This window comes from Hemiscyllium ocellatum, chromosome 10 (genome assembly GCF_020745735.1).
Source record: "Hemiscyllium ocellatum isolate sHemOce1 chromosome 10, sHemOce1.pat.X.cur, whole genome shotgun sequence".
Classification (NCBI taxonomy): Eukaryota; Metazoa; Chordata; class Chondrichthyes; order Orectolobiformes; family Hemiscylliidae; genus Hemiscyllium; species Hemiscyllium ocellatum.
In genome coordinates, this window is record NC_083410.1 from 41,982,668 (window position 1) to 41,999,733 (window position 17,066).

The following is a 17,066-nucleotide window of genomic DNA, read 5'->3' on the forward strand; positions in this document are numbered from 1 at the left end:
AATTTCTGCCCTCTAACCTTACCTGAAGTCATTAGCATCTCACTGAAAAATATTTCTGGAAGTGCTGTTGGGTGTTGAAAACCTCATGCAAGAGACCTGTATTCACATTCAAACATTAACTGTTATTTGGTTAGTTTAACAGAGGGACATCACAACTAAACTTGATTTTGACTGGGCCAGATATCCTTGTTCTCCCTCAGGTATCAATAGATAACAATCAGGAGCTAGAATCCTGGATAGTTTCTCAGGAGGGCAATATTAATTATAGCCACCATACCAACATATCAAATGTAATCAGCTAATTTAGTACAGAGTAAAAAATGAGGTCTGCAGATGCTGGAGATCACAGCTGAAAATGTGTTGCTGGTCAAAGCACAGCAGGCCAGGCAGCATCTCAGGAATAGGGAATTCAATTTAATACAAAATAATTTAGTACAGACCAAGGATTATGGGCGGCACGGTGGCACAGTGGTTAGCACTGCTGCCTCACAGCGCCAGAGACCCGGGTTCATTTCCCGCCTCAGGCGACTGACAGTGTGGAGTTTGTACGTTCTCCCCATGTCTGCGTGGCTTTCCTCCGGGTACTCCGGTTTCCTCCCACAGTCACAAAGATGTGCAGGTTAGGTGAATTGGCCATGCTAAATTGCCCGTAGTGTTAGACAAGGGGTAAATGTAGGGGTATGGGTTGGTTGCGCTTCGGCGGGTCGGTGTGGACTTGTTGGGCTGAAGGGCCTGTTTCCACATTGTAAGTAATCTAATCTAATCTAATTATAATCTTGTTCTTTCTTCTTTGTATGCATCAACTACTCAATCAATTTTTAACAATGGATTTTTAAAAATTTAGTGTCAACGAGAAGAATGTTTTAAATTTCAGAGAACAGGAAAGGCCAGAACAATATTGTCTGTTTATCATGATAATCATTATTATGCATTTGTTGCATGACTTTTTCCAATACATCTCACATTATTGTGCTAAGTAAAGGAGAAAATGAAGACTTTTAAAAATTCCCTTCAAAAATGTTCCAATACTTTAAGATTAAAGTAACATGCTATTCTAAGAAGTTTGACTTGGGGCAGTCTGAACTGTTAAACAACCCAACGACACTGTAATCTGTCACTTTTAAAGTGAGCTCTATGGGGAATGTTCATTTGGCTTCCTTGGTGCACCATCAATTTATTATTGCAGATCAGATAAAAGTGCTTACAATATCCTCAAGTGCCTTCTTCCATGACACTCGTGAGAAAAGCAAGTTAGAAGAAAAGCATTTTGATGTCACTGGTAAAAATGAAACAGAAATTATTTGCTGATAATATGGCGAAATGAGGGCAGTTTTTCCCTCAGTCTGCTCAGGTGAAAATTTTTGAAAGTTTTTATGAGGCTATTATAGATACATTCCCTAACTTTTACCATGATAGAGAACCTCCGCTCTGTGACAAAAGTGGTTGACAATGTCAGAAATCTTACTTCACCTTCCCTACTCTTGGGGGTAGGTTTGGGCCTGTGACATTTGCTGAGGCAGCTGGTCCTTTAAGTATTCACCCACCTCCACTCAGATTATTTGATTTTGGAATCGCTGGTGTCTGAAAACCAGAGTGTGGAGATCAGTTAAGAAAAATCTGTGTTTAGTGCATTTGTTTTGGGTAACTGTGTATTACTTTGGAATGGCGAGGTTCCCAGGATATCTTGGGAGTGCTGAACTGTTAGCAATAGTTCACAATTCATAGGTTTTCATTTGTCTTACACAGGTAAGTCTAAGAGTCCTTCAGTACTACATAATAATAACAGGAGTGTTGCCTGTGTTTCTTGGCCACTATTTATCCCTTAACCAACATGACTAAAACAAATTGCTTACTAATTATTCTCATAGTCCTTTGTGGAACTGTGTTCTAGAGGAAGTACAGTAAAAAACATTTTAATTTCTTTAAGTTATCAAAGGGATTGCTAATTGCTTTTAAGAATATGTGAAAAAGACTCAAGAGTTAGCATGAAGCATAAAAGGATGATTTGTAGTTTTCTTGGATCATAAGAAATGCTGGTCTATGTCCCCTAGCAATACTTGACCTGGCAACAGTACCAACAAGAAGGAAGTGAAGATGCAAAGGCCACGTGGCCAAACACAGAAGCCAGACAAAGAAGCTACTGCTGTAAAGGCAGAAGGTGACTGGTACACCAATACAGAAACAAAGAGAAAGCAGACAGAGACCAAAAGAGGAGCATATTGAATTATTGTAAAGAGAATAAGTGAATGTTTCTCAGGAAGCAATTAGTTTTTCTGAATGGTAGACAGGGAGATGGGAGTTACTGGGGACACTCTCTGAGCTGGTTAAACACATAGATCCAACCTTTTTAAACAACTGTTCCAAGAACCTGGACAGTTGTTTACAAAGGTTGGATTTATGTGTTTTACCAGAAGTGGCCAAACTGTAAACTATTATGCTATCGATTTATTGGTTGAAAATAAATTTTGGAAAGTAATATCATCAAAGCTCTTGCAACTCGAGAGAGAGAAAAATTAATAGAAATGTGCTTTGTATCAGACAATTATGAACTGCAAAGGTGAAATCTGTTGTTGGATAGGAGTCCTAGCATGCCCTGCGTGATCCAAGAATAGCAAATATGGGAAGCAATGGCTTTATGGTATTAATTCAGAGACCCAGGTAATGTTCTGAGGACCTGGGTTTGAATTGTGCCATGGCAGGATAGTGGGATTTTAATTCAAAAAAAAACAAACAATCTGGAATTAAGTGTCTAGTGATGACCATGCTGATTGTCAGGGAAAGACCTGTCTAGTTCACTAATGTCCTTTTGGGAAGGAAACTTCTGTCCTTACCTAGTCTGGCCTACACGTGACTCCAGACCCACAGCAATGTGGTTGGCTCTTAACTAGCCTTGTGGACAAATAGGGATGAACAATGAATGCTGGCATAGCGATTGATGTCACATTTCATGAATGAAATGAATTTTAAAAAAGCCAATTCTGTGTAGGAGAGTGAGACAGATCATTATGGCTGTGTAAGACTTAACTTTATTGTATCCATTATTCAAAGTCTTTTTATTTGAAGCGTGTTTTTTCTTTAATTCATGTCTAACTTGCTTTGTTCTGATTTGTGCAAAAGTTGCAAAAAGTGAAAGCAGGTCTTGTCAATTATTTTATAATTTTGTGGGTCCTTTGTAGCTTTGGTTATTTAGTTTTCCCAAGGGGATGTAAGTAGGATTTCCGGTGTGCAAATTATTAGCAATAACTACACATCAAAATTACTTAGTGGGCTATAAAACAGTTTTTGATTTCTTCAACTTATGAAGGAATTAAATAAATACAAATTATTTCTTTTGATAGAATAATAATGTCTCCCATTGCAATATTTCCGTTTTGTGATGTTTTATTGCATTAGTGATACTAATTTTAAAAGAGTTCTACAAGTTGGAAACAGAAAAACAATGATGATGCCAGGTATAAAAGAGCAAGAGACTTAAACTTTTTAAGCTGTATTGTCAGGGAAAAGTGGTTGAAGAAAAGTTCTCAGTGAGATATATAAAATATTTAATATCATTGTAAAATAGGTCTGTAATATTATTTCAGGACATTAAGATCAGAGAATATGAATATAAATAAATGAAAGATAACTTTTAAAACTTACTTTTAAGGAACTTTATTCAAAAGATGAATAATCCAGCAAATGTAATATTGGATAGATTGGAAATTCAGGGCATGCTGGATTGCAAGAGGAAATTTGCAGGGATGGAGTGAATCATTGAATAGCTCATAGGAGACTCAAGTCTTTGCAGTGCATCTATCAATGATTTTAAACCAGCCAATGCATTACCAAATAATTTCCTCATTTCCCGATCAGTTAGATTCAACAAGCAAGGTGATTGCCTGCATGATGTGGTATCACCTGTAGATATTGAAATATCAAACATACGAGTTGAAGGAATTGGGAACTAATTGGAAGGAAATGAGAGATCAGAATCCAGTCCAAATCTGATGACAACAATGGCCTTGATTCAGTAATATCTCTCTGGATGTGCCATTGGGAGCTGCGAGAACCTGAAGGGAAATATTTTTCCAAGTGATGAGGTAAAGCTGACTGCAAATACCAAGTAGACGGGGTTAAAGGCAGCAGGAAATGATGCCACTGTCATGGATACAATGCAGGAAGGCATTCAATGATAGCCATTTGGCCATGGAACTTAACTATAGTTTCTATGAAGTGTCATCAACTACATTTGAAATGGGTATCCCTTGTCTCTAATTAGCTGGCAGTTACTCCGCTGCTAAGGACGTTGCTGCAGGTCAGGATTATCACAACAGCTGCCTGGAAGTCCAACAACCATCTGCATTAAGATTCTTTTGTGGTTGCACATCAGCTGCAACTGATGGAATAGAAACCCTTGTGTTTGATGAACCCTTCTAGGCAATGTATGCGTGCTCCCATCGCTAACTGTGTATATGCTAATATCTCGCATTTGTGGGGAGCCATTCAGATCTCAAACAGCAATAGTGTCATCACTGGCAAATGAGACTGAAGCTAGCTGTCTTGAGCAATTTTACTCTGCTGACTGTGAGATCCTGTATATCTCTCCATTTGAGCCCTGGAAGGATCTAAAGGTAAGCCAACGTTGAGGGATGTGTTGATTTTGACAGCCAGTGGGTGGCCACCTGATCCACTGGACAACACAGGCTCCATTGTTTACCATCACCTTCCAGGGTACCCTCAGCCTCCTCAAAGATTATAGCATTATTTCAACATGAAAAGGAAGCTTATTCTCTCCTCTCAGTCTCTCTGGAAATGGTCTGCTCTCCAGAGAGCTGCACCTGTCTACTAGTCCACTCTGAGTTGTGGGGCTGCAGGTCGGGGAGCAGCAGTTGTTTTTGGTGCAGCTCCTGCTGCTCATGATGCTTCTGCTGGTGCTCATCTTGGTCTTCATTTGCATTCTATACATGCAGCTTCAGCAGAAAGCTTTTGAATATTCTTGATTAGAGTTCCAAAATGCAGATCAGACCTCCAAGTGTAAATGGCACCTGCAAAATGCTGTCTCAGCACAAATACTGTGTACAAACCTCTTCCATGCAAGCAGTAGAAGAACCCTGAGTGTGAAGTATGTATTGGCATATTTTCCCATCACGGCTTCAGCCCGTTCAATTCCTGCTCTCTTCTTGCGCTGCTTTCTCTCGCAAGTTCTAAAAAAGCCCACATACTTGAATTAAAGTCCAGCATCCACATAAATATTGTTGCAACTGAGAAGTTAACGTAATGAAATTAACATCCCGTCTCCCTGAAGGATGTTTGCACACTGCCCAGAACTGCAGTAAACTGTGAAAGACAAAGGTTTGGAGCAGGCATCTAATATTGGCTCCTGCTTTGAATGAAATATCTGCCTCCCCCGATCCCGTACCTGAACCCAAAGCTATATGCCCACCCACATTAAAGTTCCATTTTCTGTCTGAGTTAAATATAGGATTGGATGGTAGATTGGCTGATGCAGTGTACAGGAGGAACATGCTTCACTGAGTTCAGCAAGTGTTTCCTAACCTGTTACATTTTCAATGCAGCATTAGAGTGAATCCATGCCAAATCACAATTACATTACATATAAAAGGTTGGAATCAGTTTAGATGATCATCGATCAATGGCTAATGTTATACACTGATTTTATTGTATATTATAATAATTAGATCTCTCATAAATACCTCTGTCCTAGGTGTTTTTCTACATGTAATGGGCGATGCATTAGGATCTGTGGTGGTCGTCGTCGCTGCTACTATATTCTATATACTTCCACTTAATGAAGATGAATTCTGTAACTGGAAATGCTATGTAGATCCAAGTATGACAATCATCATGGTTATAATAGTTCTATTATCTGCTTTCCCACTCATAAAAGAAACAGCAGTTATCCTGCTCCAGATGTTACCCAGAGGGATCAAACTGCATGAATTTGGTAAGTGAATCTATTTACTGTGTAAGCTTAATTGTATGTTATGGCTTAGAGGTTTTGTTAAGATCGGCAAAGCATATCCCAAGCATAAGGAAAAATTGCTCTTTGTGCCCTGGGTTTAATACTTCATGCCATATTTAGTCAGCTTCAAGTTGCCTGACATTAAACTAGCTGAAAAAAAACATTGAAGAAATATTCTGAGTAACATTCAGTTGACTGTTTGATACCTGTCTCACCAGAGATGACAAAGTGAACAGGAACATAAAGTTATATGTTTAATACAGTATTATTTTCTGAATTAAATACCTACATTATCAGTAATCACCTCAAATTCCACCATAACTTTGTTTCAAAATTGGAAGGATACATCCTTAGCTGTATTTATAATTTTACATCTTCCAGTTCAGCAGTTGCTTTAGTGGACTACATTATGTCTCATGTTTTGTGGCATACGTAACAACATAATTAATTAGACTTATGTTGTCTTAATTTAAGTCCAAATGCTTAATGCACCGATAAGGTGAATTTGTTTCGATTCAATGCAAAGAAAAGTGGCCATTTATTCATTTTCGTACAAAAACAAGATTTCACCTTTGTTCAAGAGTTCAATAATCTTTTAATTATCACACTGCTTGAGAAAAGTTGGAAAAGCATGGGCCTGAAAAACCCCAGGGAGGTTTACACATAATTCCAATGGGGATTAAAAATTCTGTCAAGAGTGCATTTAGCAGCAGTCTATTGGAAAGAGAATAAACAGGGAATTCACCATTAGTTTGCTGTAAGAAATATCTGAGAATTACTAGTTTTCCTTTCTTTCCAATTTTCTAGTGTCCACATGAATTCATTGTTGAAATTTCAAAAGCCTGTCGCTTAACACATATTCCAGGAGTTAAACATGTAAATGTGTGTGGCACTTTAGTGCCAGACTCAAGGAATGCTTCAGTCTTAAAAGTGCTGTTTTTTTGGATGAGACATTAAGTGGAGGCCTTGCTTGCATGTCAGCTACAGCAGCAACAGCAGCTTACATTTATGTAGAGCCTTTAAGGTGAGGAAATACCCCACAGGCATTCTCCAGGAACATGTTAAAACCAAGTATGAGACCAGGCCACATAAGGAGATGTTAGATCAGGTGATTGAGTCAGCTTGGTCAATAAAGTAGATTTTAGATAGTACCTTAAAGGAGGAAAGCAAGGTAAGTATAAAGTTAGCATTCCAGAGCTGGGAGTGTGGGTGTGGCTAGTAGTGGAGTTGTAGGCAACAGCAACTGAATGTGGAGTGATTAAAATTATGGATAGAGGCCAGAATTAAATGAACCCAGGGTTGTGCAGCTGCAGAAGATTGCAGCGATATCAAGGAGTGAGTCCAAGGAGTGACTTGAGAGTAAGACAACAATTTAAATTAAGATTCCATATGCATGTATATTACACAGAGACTCGTGTGCCAGCCTCTAAGAACCCTCATGGCACATCTCTGATTCACTTACAGGACACTTCTGCACTTCAATGCTGCTCTTGGGCTGCACTTGCAATTATTATTATAGCAAGGGCACACTGTGCTCAGGGACACACACCCAGTTCAGGGACTGGACCAGGCTGTATCTGTGGCCTGTTCACTTGCTGTCATAACACTCACTCACTCTGAGCCTGCCTGGATGTTCACAGCATTCTTGCCTCGCATTGGATCTTTTGCGCATTGCCCCTTCAGCCAGTGATACCAGATTCATATCACTGCTGTTTTGCCTTGCAGTTTTGTATAGATATAAGCTAGGAATTGTCATCATTGTTAGCAGATTTCAAGGGAAATAGCCTTTACCTTTGGAGGAGAGAATGTTTCTCTTGGCTCCCATATCAAGTACTCTGAGATCAACTATTTTATGTGCCCACCTAAACATTAGATTGACAATTGTTCAATATTAGATAGGCAATTGTTCAACATTAGATTAATAATTATTCATTTAGATTCATGATTGTTCAACATTAGATTGACGATTATTCAACATTAGATTCACAATTATTCCAATCCAAGCAGAATCCCAGGAAACCTCAGCAAGTCTGGCAGCATCTGTGGAGTAAGAAATAGTTAATGTTTTGAGTCAAATGATTCTTCTTTGGAACTGAATTATTCTGAAGCTCTCTGTTACAATGTTGTCTCTTTTTGAGTCATTGCCATCAATCATTCTACTGCCTTATCTGACTGAGTGAAATTGTTGTGCCAAGGAAGGACCACTTTTGTACTTTTCCTGCTAACGTTTCCAGTAGAGACAGGATTGAGCTTTCCCAAATGAAATGATTTAGAGTTTTATATTGGGGAAATATGAGGTGTTCCTCTCAGCAGCCTAGGTAATTAGATTGTGACATTATAGAAGTGAAAGAATATTGCCCTTAATCCATACCTAGCTCCTTTAGAACTAGAGTTAATTTAGTGGTGGATTTTCTTGGATTAATTTTATTTGATGAAATATACCTGGGTTCAATTCCTGCCTGGGGCAACTGTCTGTGTGGAGTTTGCACATTCTCCCTGTGTCTGCGTGAGTTTCCTCCCACAGTCCAAAGATGTGCAGGTCAGGTGAATTGGCCATGCTAAATTGTCCATAGTGTTAGGTGTGTTAGTCAGGGGTAAATGTAGGGGAATGGGTCTGGTTCGGTTGCTCTTCAGAGGGTCGGTGTGGACTTGCTGGGCCGAAGGGCCTGTTTCCACACAGTAGGGAAGCTAATCTAATCTAATCTATAATGGTAATTAGATTTCAGGCATTTCAGCTATTTGCCATTTTTTGGTCAAGATGACAGTGGAATAGCAGTGCAGTCCTTTGGGCCATGGTGCTTGTCCACTTTGTCTGGTTTTCCATTTTATTTTCTACTTTCTCTACATTTTTTAAAAACTTTCCCTTTTTTATGGAAAGCTCAGATTGCATTGAGGATGGAGGCAGGGGTTTGTTACCAGTACCGATGGTGGGAATCGTGTTTGTGCTTGTGGTGGTGCCAACAGAGGGAGGTGAGACTGTATTCCCCACGATGGTGGGAAGAAGTGAGTTTGGACCTAGTTCCCGTGTGGGACCTGACAGCTTCAGCGGTGGCTGCGTTTCTAAGGTCAGCTCGGTACAGACTCGGTTGCAGCATCGGCAGTATAAGATGGTGCCGAAGAAAGGTGGCACGGTTCCGCGGTGGTGGCGTGGCAAAGGGACTCATGGCTGGCTGACTGCTTCATGCTGGTGATGGTCTCACCATTGGGGTTCATGAGTCCCTATCCAGGCCCATGGCTAAGCACTTAAGGACTGTAATGTTCAACTTTTAACTTAATTTCCTTATTTTTCTACCTTTATACTCTATGTTTGGTTTATTTCTGTGTTTGAAGATGGTGCCAGAGAGCAACGACATTATATAACACTTTTAACTGTATTTGCAAAGAACACGTGTGACAATAAATACATCAATCAATATCCAAGTCAGCATTCAACCATGTCCTCAACCCTGGTGATAGTGGGAATGTTGCAGCTGACACACCCGTTCCAGCTTCACTTTATTGTCCTGCAATAAACACTACAATCTTTGCTCAAGGACATATGTTCTTTTGCATCTTGTGCTTCATGACTTAAATTGACTCCTGCCTTCTGTGCCAATTTATTTGTCATAAGAAGCTCATTTGATCCAGGTAAAAATTTGCCTGTAATTTTGTCACAGCAGCCTGTGCCCTCAAAACAATAGAAATGCACAAATATTGATGTGTTCTTGTTAAGAATATGTGAATTTTTTTAACAGTAATTTCTTCTTACTTGAAATTGCTCCTGCTATTGTTACTGATGTGTTTCACTCTGAGTGAGTTAATTGCATGTTGTTTCCATAGAGTATTAGTAAAATCTAGGAGGCTGTTGTTTCTCTGATGCTGTCAATACAGATATAAGTAAAGAATGCTGGGAGAAAGATGAACCCGATGATCATTGATTTGAATAATCTCACTCCTCAAAAATGGGTAGCAGAAAAGCTTGCAAAATAGAGGTCGTTCTGCCATAATGCATGTTTCGTTAACATGGACTGTCTGTAATGCAATTGATGAATTGGGGACACTGCTTAGAAAGCGTGAACTTTAAAAATGCATGTTGTCTGTAACATGATTATATTGCCACCACTGTAAGCCCTGTTTCTAAAGTGTGAATTTTGTGTAATACGGGATTGCACAAGAACGCAACTATCGCGTTATAGAAGAACAACTTGTACAGTAGTTGGAAAACTGGACAGTTGAACGAGAGATCTTATTAATTCATGCTGAACTGTATTTGCAGCAATGAAGGCTCATGCAAGTTAAGTGTGGACCTGTTTAGAATTATAACAGAAGGACACTGGGTAGCATCAGCTTCCTTTCTAAACATGGCTGTAATTCCCAGTGCTTGATGTACTGAATGAGGAAGAGATGGAGGTATAGCAACTCAAAGGGCATTAAGAGACTCATGCAGAAACATCTGCCATACTGCTGAAATGACAGAGAAGTAGTGCCAATGATATTCAGACTTAACAGTGAGGTGTATTACCTGACCCCTCAGACATCTGCAGTGATAGTGGATGTATACGGAGTCTGCAGATTGATCGATAATACTGATTTGACATTGGCACTGCCAGTTTGGATCTGTTAAACATGATGTGGAGACGCCTATGTTGCACTGGTGAGAACAAAGTTAAAAATCACACAACACCAGGTTATAGTCCAACAGGTTTATTTGGAAGCACTAGCTTTCGGAACGCTGCCTCTTCAACAGGTGGTTCATCATCATCATTAACCACCTGGTGAAGAGGCAGTGCCTTGAAAGCTAGTGCCTCTAAATAAAGCTGTTGGACTATAAGCTGGTGTTGTGTGATTTTTAAATTTGTTAAACAGGCAGATTAGTTAATTATTGCCTCCTGCATGTGTTGAGCTTTGGATTACTGTTACTTTCTGCATTTTGGAAAAAGATTGGCAGATTGAAACTACGTTCTTGTGATAAATGGATCTTTCTCAGGTTGGCAAGCTGTTACTGATACAATACCAAGGAATTGGAGTTGTGGCCTCAATTATTTACAATAGTGTATGATTGCTAAATTTGCCAATAACATCAAGGCCAGTTTAAAAGTAAGCATTTTGAGAGGAGGTAGTGAGTCTGTCAAGGGATATAAATAACTTAAATGAATGGCCAAAAGTGTAGCAGAAGGAGTATAATATGGGAAAGTGTGAATCTGTTCACTTTGGCAGGAAGAACAGAAAAGCAGTGCACTATTCAGGTGGAGAGAGATTGTAGAACTCATTGACACTGAGGGATCTGAGCATTCTGGTGCAAGAGTTACACAAAATTACTAAGTAGGTGCAGCGAGTGATTAGCAAGGCGAATAAAATATTGTTGCTTATTGCAATAGAAATGGAATCTAAGAATAGGGAAGATTCAGTGCAACTGTGCAGGTTCTTGGTGAGACGACATCTGGAGTGTTTTGTCCAGTTTTGGTCTCTATGGCGATGTGAGCTATAGTCCGATTTGTGGTGGAGTTGTGTGAGAAGTCAGGTTGGAACCATCTTGACATCTGACTCTGTCTTTTATATGTTATGCAAGCAGCAAGGCAAGTTTCTCAGTAGGCAGTGGGGGTTGCCACTTAAGGGGGGATTTTTGCTTGTTAAACACCTTGTTAATAGCTAACTTGCCTCATTAATATTCAGCTTCTTGGCTTACCAGATGTGCCAAACAAGCTGTGTTGGATTACATAGTATCCAATTATTTGTTTGATTTTCTTGATCACATTGCACAATTCAGAGAGGAACAGGCAGTTCACCCACTAAGTTGACCAAGATCACTTCCTTGAACAGTGATGAACTGTTGCTGTTTGTGAGATGCCAAGGTAAATGATTGTTATGTTTGCCTTTATAATACATTCCCATAATTCCAAGTTTAGTCATTGTATTGGGCTTTGAGCACTTCAATATGATAAGGTGCTATGTAAACCTAATTATCAGCCAAGTAATTTTAAGTTGCTTGTGATGTACATATTTAACATATTTTGTTCTGCATTCTCTCCTTGTTTGTCATCATCTTCTCCACGATCTTCACAAAGTAAGAAAGGCTACAAAGCCTCTCAGAGCTGTAGCAGATTCTTAAAACATTTTGCCAATATTCATGTGTTGTGTGCTGAAGGACACAGGAATTTTAAATTTCACAATGAGCATGAAATAGTTGATATCGAATCTGATGCCTTCTACATATCCAATATTCCATTCCACTTCTTTGGCCTTTCCACTACTCAATTCACAAAAAAAGTCCAACATCACTGACTGTAATCTTTAGAGAATTAGGAAGCAACCTTTACAAAGAGACATTGAAGGGCTTATAACTGAAACGTCAATTCTCCAGCTCCTTGGATGCTGCCTGACCTGCTGTGCTTTTTCCAGTGACACACCTTTTGATTCTGACTCTCCAGCATCTGCAGTCCTCACTTTCTCATAAGAATTACTCAGGAAATTATGGGCCAATTAGCTTAATATTTATTTAGGTAAAGTATTAGAAAACAGTCTGAATGAAGGGATAATGAACTACCCGAGATAAGAGTTGACATTCAACCCTTTTCTATCTCTAGCACATTCTGAGCAAGAACCAAACATCTTCGTAGTATAATATATGGAATGATTTTATAAACATAATATGGGAAAGTGTGAACATGTTTACTTTGGCAGGAAGAACAGAAAAGCAAAATTCTTAATGCTGCAGATGCTTGAGATCCAAAATAAAACCAGAATGTGCTAGATAAGCTGTATCTGTGGAGAGTGAATTAGAATTAACGCTTCAAGCCCAGTATGACACTTCTTCAGAACTGGAGACTTCATTACTATCTTGGGTGACGGAACAACTTGATGTGGATTAGAGACTCTTTTGCTTCATACTTTTCTTACATCAGAGATTTCATGTCACAGAAAAAGACTTTATGATTCATTCCACAGATCTTTGAAGACATTCTATTCACTTAAACAGGGATAAATACTCAGGGTCATTTGACCCAAAACATTAACTCTGATTTCTCTTCACAGATGCTGTCAATTCTGCTGAGCTTTTGCAGCAACTTCTATTTTTGTCTCTGATGTAAACAGTTGGCCTTGCTTTCTCCAAAGCTACTTCCCTTGACCAAGACTTCTGGCTTAACTTCTCCTGATATCTTTGAAGAACAAACTTTATCAGCCATTGTCTTTCTGTACTTTAGTAACTGTATACCTCCATATTTATTACTTAGACCTTAAGTTATATCTTAATTAGTTGTGGATAACATCAGTACTGTGAAGTGCACACATTTCCATACACAAGTGCTGTTCCATTGGAAGATAAGCTATGGATTGTCCTTATTATACTTCAAAATTATTGAGTGGAACCTTTTAGAGCACTGAGTGGCATGAGCTATGACATGCGAGCCACCTGGCGAGACCTATCTCAATATCGAGAGCATCTCACTTCATCTTCTATGTTTTTGACTCACTGTTACTCATAATGCATACTCGTTAACTCATCTCATTGATGTCCAGCTCTCTGTCTGACCAAACTCAACCAAACAAGACTAGATGTCGAGAAATCTTGACATGGAAGTCAGAGTGGACACCTAGCAACTTCAACTCAGTGCTTACTTCAAATGACCTCCATGTTACTTAGGACCAAAGATCATCTCAGGGCATGATCAATGGGCATCTGCCACATGCACCCCTCATCCATGGACATTGGTATCTGGCATTTATCAACTGCTTCCCACCATAATACCTGGTGTGGGGGCACTGGAAACACAGACCTGCATTGAAGGGTGCACAAAGGCTGCAGCAGGGAGACTGTGGACATGGACAGGCACCAAGCTCACGTATTCGACCAGGCCGTATCTTAGCCGATTTGCTTCCTCTCTTGCACTGTTTGCACTCACTCACTTACCTGCATGCCTGCACTATCCACGCCATGCCTTGTCATGCTGTGCCAGTTACTGCAGTCACATGACCAGGCTGTTTAGCTGTACATCTTGCTGTACTGCATGGATTCGCAAGGCTTCCAGTAACAGCGGCTATTTATTAGACATTGATCAACGTTTATGAAACTTCCTAGCAGAGGGAGCATCAGGGTTCTGGGCACTTCTGCTCCAGGCTGTGTGGTCAGGTTGCTCAAATGGTGGGTGCAGGGGAGTCAGCTCACAGAAACTATGGGAGTTGGATTGGCAGGGTCGAAAGGGGCTAATGCAGCAACTAGGAGACTTGGCAAATTAATTTTTCAGGATCGGCTCTGCAGGCTGGAGGGGATGGGGAGTTGATGGTATAGAATCCCTGAATTCTGGCCATCCTAATGTTGTTCTTTGGATCCCTGGTTGCTGGGCACCTCCCTGCCCCAGACAATTGAAAACACAATCTCTTCATTGGTTCTGAATAAACCAGGACTAATGCCATTTAATATTTCAATCATTGGTCTAGGATAATGGGGGCGGCACGGTGGCATTAGGGGGCGGCACGGTGGCACAGTGGTTAGCACTGCTGCCTCACAGCGCCAGGGACCTGGGTTCAATTCCCGCCTCAGGCGACTGACTGTGTGGAGTTTGCACATTCTCCCCGTGTCGGCGTGGGTTTCCTCCGGGTGCTCCGGTTTCCTCCCACAGTCCAAAGATGTGCAGGTCAGGTGAATTGGCCATGCTAAATTGCCCTTAGTGTTAGGTAAGGGGTATATGTAGGGGTATGGGTGGGTTGCGCTTCGGCGGGTTGGTGTGGACTTGTTGGGCCGAAGGGCCTGTTTCCACACTGTAAGTAATCTTAAAAAAAAATCAGAAATCATTTCACAAAATAGTCCAGTATTGTTTTTAGTTCAAGCTTGTGATGACAAGATTTTTGTAGCTTCACTGAATGTGTGAATGTCGCAAAGCTAATATGCTTATTACAACTGATCTTTTTTGAAATACAGGATTCCATGAGCCAGTTTCTGCATATTTGTATCAGGTTCTCCTTTTAACTTGTACTCGCTTTTACCATCAGGAGGGTGCAATAGTGCAAGCTTCTCCATAGCTGTTAATGATGGGCCTTGAACTCAAGATATCCAACCAGTGATGCACTTCTCTCAGCAACTCGGATTTTCTTTTGAGCCAGTCAGTCCAATGACTCATGCAGTACCATGAATATTAAAACTGAAGATTGCTTCATTCTCTGTTGGACATACAGGATTCTAGTACAATAGCTACCAGGTCAATTACAATTCAGGTCTTGTGAAATTGGGAGACAATAAATTTACATCAAAATATTACATTCAGAGTGTAAAGCTAGAAAAAACCTTAATTTAAAAGATCTGCTTTTCATTTTACTAATTAAACAAATTCTGAAGTCACAATTTCCATGTTTTACAGATGAAAAATTGTGTGCAGTTGATGGAGTGCATGGGATTCATGAACTCCATATATGGGAGTTGGCTGGAGGTCGGCATATTGCATCTCTTCATGTGAAATGCCTGGATCTTTCCTCCTACGAAACAGCAGCATTACAAATACGTGAAATCTTCCATAATGCAGGAATTCACTCTGTTACCATTCAGGCAGAGTTTGTTGATACAGTGCCTGGTTCAACTCTAAAGTGCAATTTTCCCTGTGTCCGAAAGGAATGTGAAAATAAAATGTGCTGCATTTCTCAAAATGACTGCAACCTTGTTGCAGAAGGTTCCATAGAGATACAAAACAATTCTCCAGGGCCATCGAGAAATGGCTTCATGGGTAACAATGCAGCAGAAGATAATGTAGAGGAACTTTCTATTCTTCCATCCTATGACCTGACAACAACTAAACAGGAAAAAGGAAAGGAACCCACAAATGGGCTGCCGCATTTGCACAGTACATCATTATAATTTGATTTTAGAGGCAAGAAAGATTTTGAAGTTGAATTTAGGACTGGTAAACCTACAGATTATACTCATTATGAAAAGCAAGACTGCTACAGCAGAGTTTGATGTAACTTTATTAACGAGCAGCTTCTTCATTATAACCTCTCTGAAATGAGTTTGATGAACTAAATACAGATCACAACAGCTATCTTATTTGTGCTCCTATAAAAAGTGAAACACAGTGGCAAATTACAATTTTAATGTTTTACCTCTTGTATAGTAACTAATGTATACATTAAAACTGAGTGAATTCCTCAGCTCTATTTAATTTCTGTTGCATGAAATCTTTAACTTTGACATTGCTGTCAGATGTCTGGTACTGACCATTTTTTTCAGAGCATTAAAAGATCATTTAAATTGTTTCAATCTAATTAAACCACAGCCATTGAATTTTTTTTGCATGACTATATCATGAAATTATCAGGTATCAGGGAATTGTTTTTTTTGACACAACTGTTCAGCAGGGTTGTTTCCAGACAAGCTGCTCTTTCTAATGAGTTTGTCTGGAAAGCATCAGTCTGATTGCTAATCTGTGTTTTTCATTAAAAAAAAGTGTGATGTTCTTTGTTGCCACCTGAGTTTTATTAATTACAATTACAAACACTGAGGTAATTGAATGGGAGACATGTCTTTATTCTAAACAGTGATTTGAATCCAGTGAATTCCTGAGATTGAGATAATATGGATTCAGTACTGAGTAAGAATCAAAACATGTGGATTGGGAGAGGGCACAAAACAAACTTTTTTCTGGATTTGGTGGGGGAGCCATAGATTTCTTGTATTCTAACCAAATTACTGCTTTAACTTCCAGTGATGTTGGTGGGTATGGATTGGGTTGGGTTGGGTGGGGTGGAGGGAAGGGTGGAATAGGATTTGGATGATGACAGGAAGAGAGCAAATTTTCTATTCATCCAGATCTCAAGGGGACATGCCTTGGGAGTAGTCTAAGCCACTTTGAGAATTTGGGTCTTTGTGTTGTTATGAAATCTGTGGGTGAACTTATTCAGTAATTTTTGGTTAATTTGTAATTGTAATTACTAACAAGCTTCTGAAAACCACATGTACTGCAGTGGTTGTGAATCCTTTTTATATGTTTGGATGATATAGTTTTGTTACTAGATGCATTCGTCACAAAATCACGTCTCTGATTTATTGATATGTACTCCTATTCCTGCCAGGAGGTGTGATTAGAATGTTGTTCTTGCAAGAGCCATAAATTTAATTGTTGTGGTAATTTTTCATGAG

The 17,066-nt window shown here is 39.6% G+C and overlaps 1 protein-coding gene across 1 annotated transcript in view; it reads left to right on the forward strand.

The window, feature by feature from the left end:
• Positions 1-15,785, forward strand: part of slc30a10 (solute carrier family 30 member 10) — a 28,786-nt gene extending 13,001 nt beyond the window's left edge. Inside the window, exons 3-4 of the mRNA XM_060830987.1 lie at positions 5,705-5,944; positions 15,295-15,785. Of these exons, the coding sequence (XP_060686970.1) occupies positions 5,705-5,944; positions 15,295-15,785 (731 nt within the window). The remainder of the gene's footprint in view (positions 1-5,704; positions 5,945-15,294) is intronic.
• Positions 15,786-17,066: the final 1,281 nt, after the last annotated feature.